Source organism: Lathyrus oleraceus, chromosome 6 (assembly GCF_024323335.1).
Source record: "Lathyrus oleraceus cultivar Zhongwan6 chromosome 6, CAAS_Psat_ZW6_1.0, whole genome shotgun sequence".
In the NCBI taxonomy this organism is placed as follows: domain Eukaryota; kingdom Viridiplantae; phylum Streptophyta; class Magnoliopsida; order Fabales; family Fabaceae; genus Lathyrus; species Lathyrus oleraceus.
The window spans coordinates 26,198,745-26,206,275 of NC_066584.1; the positions used below are offsets into that span (position 1 = coordinate 26,198,745).

The 7,531-nt window shown below is 33.8% G+C and overlaps 2 protein-coding genes across 2 annotated transcripts; one reads left to right on the plus strand and one right to left on the minus strand.

The window, feature by feature from the left end:
- The first annotated feature begins 1,414 nt into the window (after positions 1 to 1,414).
- On the plus strand, positions 1,415 to 3,958 carry LOC127098182 (L-type lectin-domain containing receptor kinase IX.1). The gene has a single exon (XM_051036693.1). The coding sequence runs from the start codon at positions 1,556 to 1,558 to the stop codon at positions 3,635 to 3,637; it is 2,082 nt and encodes a 693-aa protein (XP_050892650.1). The 5' UTR covers positions 1,415 to 1,555; the 3' UTR covers positions 3,638 to 3,958.
- A 49-nt stretch (positions 3,959 to 4,007) lies between these two features.
- Positions 4,008 to 6,883, minus strand: LOC127098183 (probable folate-biopterin transporter 2). Its single transcript, XM_051036694.1, has 5 exons — positions 6,137 to 6,883; positions 5,423 to 5,682; positions 5,227 to 5,322; positions 4,901 to 5,071; positions 4,008 to 4,783 (listed from the first exon to the last, which is right to left on the minus strand). Exons 1-5 carry the CDS (start codon positions 6,513 to 6,515, stop codon positions 4,178 to 4,180), a joined length of 1,512 nt encoding a protein of 503 aa, XP_050892651.1. The 5' UTR covers positions 6,516 to 6,883; the 3' UTR covers positions 4,008 to 4,177.
- Between the last annotated feature and the right edge of the window lie 648 nt (positions 6,884 to 7,531).

Consider the following 7,531-nt stretch of genomic DNA (forward strand, 5'->3'; position numbering starts at 1 on the left):
ATGTAATCTTGTTGTTTATGTGTAACAACAATTTCCACTAGTATTCTTGCATACGGCATCCTTAACTTGTTTGCAATGCATTCATCTGTGAACAGAGGATTCCCTAGGACACTGTCAATCTTTCCTAAACTTCTAGCCCCCTACAGATGTAAAAGGAGGTTAGGTAACTTGACCCAAACTGGTAGGGTACGCAGCATATCCCTTTTGAAGTCAAAATCTAGGTTCTAATCTTTCAACACCATTGGCATATTGTGTATGGTGTAAGGGCCTCTCATAATTGTTAGATCTTTATCTTTGTGGGATCTAAATTTCAACAAAAAAGTATCCCTCATCATGGTAGTAAAGATCAGGGAGTTGCACAAAATTCCAAAACTTTACCATATATTACTTAATAGCATTCATACTAAGCTCCTTATCAATAACATACATGATTAAAGCTGAGCCCCGGAATTTTACCTCAGATTCAATGTCTTCTTCTCCAATGGCTACTTCAATTTCTCCTTCCACTAGGTTTGGCGCAACAAATTCGACACTCGTCCATATTAATACTACAAAACATTCATTTATTTATTCAAGTTTATTCTAAATCCTAAAATTATTTTTATTATAACCCTAATCAAACATCTAATTAACCACCTCAGATTCACACCAATTCTAAGAACTTTTTTCATATTTTCCTATATGATGAAAAACGACATTGAAGAGATTTATTCTCTCTCTTTCAAAAAGACATTTAACACACAAATTACTAAGTAAACAAAAACAATAGACGGAAGAAAAAAAGAAATATTAGAGTAGAATTTCACAAATCAATCAATTTCTTAAAAAATTGAGCAAGTTTTTATGTTAGGATAAATGAGAAGGATGATAATGGTAAAGAACAACAATTATAAATTATTTATTATTTCACAAATTATTTCTTGATTACATCATTAAACTATACGTCAATCAAAAAAAGTTATATTACGTTGAAATAAAAAACCCGATAAACACTTCACTCAGTCACATGACATAAAGATCCAAAATAACATCATTTTCATAGTACATAGTTGAAATTATTTCTTTTTATAAAAGATAATACAAAAACTAACTTATTACAAGGGGTGTGTAATATTAACTTTAGATAACATGTGGACCATTCATTATTATAAAGAATTTTTTCATTCTTTCTATCAAAATTGTAAACAATGTTCAACCACAAATAAAATTATAAAAAAAATAAAAAATAAAAATATTAAATTTTATATCAGAAAACTATTGCAAAAGTTAATTATCATCGAGTCAAGAAAGTCTTCCAAAATATTGAGCACAAAAATCCAAGATAAAATGAAGTCGTCGTCGAGTCAAGAAACTCTTCCGCACACAGTAATAGAATCTAATAATACCACCCTCCTCATTTTAGTCTATACTTTTTCCCTTCACATATCTTCAATTATACACAATATTATAAATATAATATAGTAGTACTAGTCTTTCTCACATGGATCATAGCTGCAACTAGCAAGTTAGCATTACTTCTATCACATTAAAAAAAAAAAAACATAGCAGCCATTCCATGTTTTTTCAATTGTTGTCAAAAACAAAAAACCAAACAACCATGTTGAACTTTCCTTCCTCTTGTTCTTCTTCAAACATCATTAATCTCTCCAAAAACACCATTCTTATTCTTTCACTACTACTCTTCACACTTCCAAAAACAAACTCACTTTTCTTCAACATAACAAACTTCGACGACCCAACTGTCGCAAACAACATCTCATACCAAGGTGACGGAAAGTCAACCAACGGTTCCATCGATCTCAACAAAGTAAGTTACCTTTTTCGTGTAGGGAGAGCAATCTATTCACAGCCTTTACATTTATGGGACAAAAACACTAAGACTCTCACTGATTTCACTACAAGTTTCACTTTCACTATTGATAAAGTGAATGATACTTCCTATGCGGATGGTTTTGTGTTTTATATTGCTCCATTGGGTTATCAGATTCCACCTAATTCAGCGGGTGGTGTTTTTGGTATTTTTAATGCTACTACTAATAGTAATTCTCTTATGAATTATGTTGTTGCGGTTGAGTTTGATACTTTTGTTGGGGCTACTGATCCACAAATGAGACATGTTGGTATTGATGATAATTCTTTGACTTCTGTTGCTTTTGGAAAATTTGATATTGATAATAATCTTGGTAAGATTTGTTATGTTTTGATTGATTATAGTTCGGATAAGAAGCTGTTGGAAGTGTTTTGGTCTTTTCATGGAAGGATTGTTAAAGGTGATGGAAATGGAAATGGAAATTCTTCACTGTCTTATCAGATTGATTTTATGCAGAAACTGCCTGAGTATGTGAATATAGGATTTTCGTCTTCCACGGGTTCTTCAACCGAAAGTAATATTATTCATTCTTGGGAGTTTAGTTCGAATTTGAAGGCGGATTCGTCAGTGGATGTTCTGTTGGAGGGAAATGGAAGAAAAGGGTCGTTGAAAACGGTTGTGATTGTTGTTGCTGTCCTTGTTCCAGTTATTTTGGTATTTTTGATAGCTAGTGTTGTTGGTTGGTTGATAGTGAAGAGGAAAAGGAAGAATGTTGATGATGGGCTTGATGAATATGGAATACCTGTTTCGGCGAAATTTGATTTGGATAAAGCAACAATACCGAGAAGATTCGAATATAGCGAATTAGTTGCAGCTACTAATGGTTTTGCTGATGATAGAATGCTTGGAAGAGGAGGGTATGGTCAAGTTTACAAAGGTGCTTTGAGTTATTTAGGAAGGGTTGTTGCTGTGAAGAGGATTTTTGCCGATTTCGAGAATTCAGAAAGAGTTTTCATCAATGAGGTTAGGATTATAAGCCGGTTGATACATAGAAACTTGGTTCAATTCATAGGTTGGTGTCATGAACAAGGTGAGTTTCTCTTAGTTTTTGAGTACATGCCTAATGGAAGCCTTGACACACATTTATTTGGTGACAAGAAAAGTTTGGCTTGGGATGTAAGGTACAAAATTGCATTAGGCGTCGCGAATGCGCTTCGTTATCTTCACGATGACGCCGAGCAATGTGTTCTTCACAGAGATATCAAATCGGCTAATGTGTTGTTGGACACTGATTTCAGCACGAAACTCGGGGATTTTGGGATGGCGAAACTGGTTGATCCTATGTTGAGGACACAAAGAACAGGTGTAGTTGGAACATATGGTTATCTAGCACCTGAGTATATCAATGGAGGAAGGGCTAGTAAAGAATCTGATATGTATAGTCTTGGAATTGTTGCTTTGGAGTTAGCAACTGGGAGAAGGGTTTTTCAAGATGGTGAGTTTCATGTGCCTTTGATGAATTGGGTTTGGGGGCTTTATGTTCAAGGGAATGTTATGAGTGCTGTTGATGAAAGATTGAATATGGAATTTGATGTTAGTGAAATGAAGAGCTTGTTTATTGTAGGGTTATGGTGTACTCATTCAAATGATAAAGAAAGACCTAAGGCTTATGAGGTGATTAAGGTTCTTCAACATGAAATGGAATTACCTGAACTTCCACTCGACATGCATGACCGCGCTCCTCCTATTGTAGCCTTTAGGCCGACATCCAATGCTCCCTCATTGTCACCAAATATGACTAACAGTCTTGTCGCTGTTGGACGTTAGTTAGTCGGATGATGATGCAAGTTTACGAGTTGAAGTCAGATGATCAGTCAGTTAGTCATTGTCAGGTGATCCTACGAGTTAACAAGTTGAAGTCAAATGATTAGTGAATTAGTCAGGTGATTCTACAAGTTAACGAGTTGAAGGCAGATGATAAGTCAGTTAGTTAGACGATTCTACGAGTTTATGAGTTGAGTTTTTTCGTGAATGGAAGTTATGGTTATTTTTATGTGGAATCGAATTCATTCTATTTCAATGTGTATTTGTTTTCTTTCTGTAACAAAATTGTTTGATAACTTTGTTATTCAGTTATTTCTTACTCTACTCATATACTTCATTCTATTTCATAAATTTTGTATAAAAATATAAGTCATTACATAAAAAATTTAAGAATAAATCATCTCTTTTCCTTTTCAAAATCTTCTGATATTACATGGAGCTAGTTTATGCTCTCTTTTTTTTTCTATTTCCCTTGACAAAAAATATGGAAATAAACATGTATATTAAATTGAGAATACAAAAGAATGTATCTTCCCTATAGTGTTAGATATTATCATCAACACTGTGTACAAGGGAAATCAATTCAACATTTTTGGTTTCTGAAGCTTCCATATCCACCTTTGAATCCTCACTTTCTTTTGGAAGAAGAACAAAAGAGTTAGGATCAACTCTAGGCACCAAAAACAGCATACAAAGTGGAGTGATTCTTAAAATATTCCGAATCAAAATCGCCAACCAAATATTATCGAACTTTGTTCTTGTGATCTTTAGTACATGAAGTACGAATCCGCCGGCCCATGATGATGAGAGAAGTCCAACGTTATCGATTGACATTAATAGAGCAAAGAATGTTCCTTCGATGCCAGAAGGACAAAGCTTTGAGCTGAGTACAAGCATAGGCATCCATTTTAGTCGAATAGTCATTTGACCTATGCTTTCGACGAAAACGACGAAGACGTAATCTGGTATACCGAATTTTAGGTTCAATCTCAAGACAAGAATCAGATCAAACATCCCTGATAAGCCATAAAGTAACTGAGTCCAAAAGAGTAAGTCTCTGAATGCGTAATCCTTTAGCGCGTATTGGTATAGTATTGCGCCTAAAAGGGAACCGATTGAACTGATGGAAAATATGAAACCTACACTCTCCTGTGTAAGAAAAAATGCAAGACAAAGGTTACTCGTATTCTAAGCTATTATCTTCTATTGAACAAAATTATGCGACAAGAAAAATCTTGACACTGATCAATATGCCGATTCAAATACCTGAGAGAAAGATGGTCCGTCCTTTGAGTCTGTATACCAATAAAACATTCCTTCGAGGATATTCAAACTCAGCGCAAGGGATAGATACATGTATAAACAAGGCCTCCATACATTTTCACTCTTCAATGTCGTCCACATCGCCTTGCTGGCATCCACAAAATTTTGGTTCACCTAGAGAATGGAAAAATCATATATTACGTATGAATCATTAGGACCGTGATTGCAAAACTTGCGCGATTTCATGATATGGGATGTGATTCAACGCGTATATGGTACAATCGTACAATCTTACAAGTTAGATAGTGATTTCGATAGCATAAATATACCTGTCTGTAAGAGAAATTTTGCATTCGAGGCTCGTCAAGCAGAAATCCAACCAAAATTACAAGTCCCGCCGGAATAGTCAACAAACCAAATACTCCCTATGAGAAAAATCTTTCAGATTGCAAAAAAAAGAATGTAATGAAGTACATTTAAGACGGGAAAAACTTCGAAAAACAATTAAGAGACTAACTAACTAACCATAGGGCCTATAAGGTGAACGAAGATGCCACTAACAGAGAATCCTAATAGTGCTCCAACGGAAGAACTAAAGGCACATAAACTTTGCATGTCGGCGGCAAGGGAAGGATGAGAGATACTGTTCTGTGCAACACAAGCATCAATGGTCACGTCGGCTATCGCCACCCCAGCACTCCCTGCTGTTAATGCTAAAAGAGCCAACACAAGATGTAGGTTTTCATGAAAAGATAACAAAAGCATGGCAGTTGCTCCTAATAAACCTGCAACCATCAAAGACGGACCGAAATTCCGATTATTATATTAGCGAAACAGTTTAAAAATCATTGTGCCCGATGTTTCATAACATCTCAACTCAAAGGAGATAATGTCCCAATTTTCACCGTTGAGATATACTATGTCATCCCCAACACTAATTACAGTATTCCTAAGATCCTGATCCTGATCCGACAAAGTGGTTATAAGAGGGATGCATCAAACATCTCTCACCAATGTAGGGTTGAGTTAGGTCAAATCCAATGCGCTTAAACCCATTAAACTGTTCTTACACAAGTCACCTAACTAACACTTCAGCATCCATCAACAAGGGTACACAAAGAAACATAAAAACCTACAATGTTTCCTCTAACAAATAATCAAATCCAACCTAAAACATAAATTAAGCTAACTAGCTAAATCTGAGCTAAATCTATCCAACAAATTTGAACAAAAACATACCAGCAAAAATGAAATAAGGTTTTCTCCGGTATCCCAATATAGGCACAACATCAGTAAGAAGACCCCATAAGGGCTTAACAATCCAAGGAATAGAAGTGATTCCAGCATAAACCTGTGCTTCAGATGGTTGAACTTTCTGAACATCTTTCATATAATACTTTGTTCCAACACCAGCAAGAGCTCCACCAACACCTTGACTTATTCCATAAACAACAACAACTCCTAACACAAAACTCCAATGCATTTCGCTTGAAAGCATTTTAAACCAATGGATTGGAATGTAAAAACAGTTCCAAATCCAATAACCCTTTGACTTTTTCTGTTCATTTTGATCCTGAGATTCAGAAACTGAATCTTCCTTATTCTCTTCCTCCTGCATTGTTATACTGTTATTCAAGAGTCAAGACCAAATCAAGACTAGGGTTGAAAGAAAACTTTCCAAAAAAGGATTATTTTTTTTTAATGTTTTTCTGTTACCCCTTCAAGGGTTGAAACATTTTTAACTGATTTGATTTTTGGAAATGAAGAAAAAATTGATTTTTGTAAAGTAAATGATGAGCTTGACCATGAGGTATATTGAATGAATTATTACTATATTGTATGGATCTTAATGAATGGTAGAAAAAAAGTACATGGTAAAAAAATTGTTGGTTGTTGTTGAAAATGGAAGCAATTGTCTCAAGATATTTGGTGAGAGGGTAAATCTAATTCAAGACAGCTGTTGAAATGAAAACATTTGTGATAAGTACAAACTGATGATGTTTCCTAAGTTTGACTATTAAAATGGAAAAATAAAAACTTCTACTTGACATCATTTCTTTTGTATGTTACTTATCAAAAGAGTTATATATTAGGATGGAGAATATGCCCTAAATTTAACCCAAAAAAAATCAATTTAATTGGAGTCAACATCCTCTCCATTTTCACTCTCTATTATTATAGTTTTGAAGATATTTGAAGTGTATAAAAAACAAATGAATTAATCAATTGTTCCATAATTACATTTATATTTTAAAAAATTTGATAATGGACAAAATGGAGAAGAAAGGAAATTGAGAGAATTTTGACTAGGAGAAGAGGTGGGTGCAAAAAGATAAATTAAATTTTAAAAATGAGAGGGGGTGGAAGAAAATATCATTTATTAAATTCATTCTGTATATTTAAAATTGTTATGTTATGATTGCATTTATTAATTTTATTACATTTTTTTTTTAAAACAATAAGTTGTTTTGATAATTTATTATTTAGATTTTTATTTTTAAAATATAAGTTTGTCTGACTAATTTATGTTGAATGTGATTATTTAATTTAATTATTGTTTTGATGTTATGAATAAATGAAATACATTTCTAGCGGTTTCGATGTAGTTACTAATGTTAGAGGTATCTTCTTTAT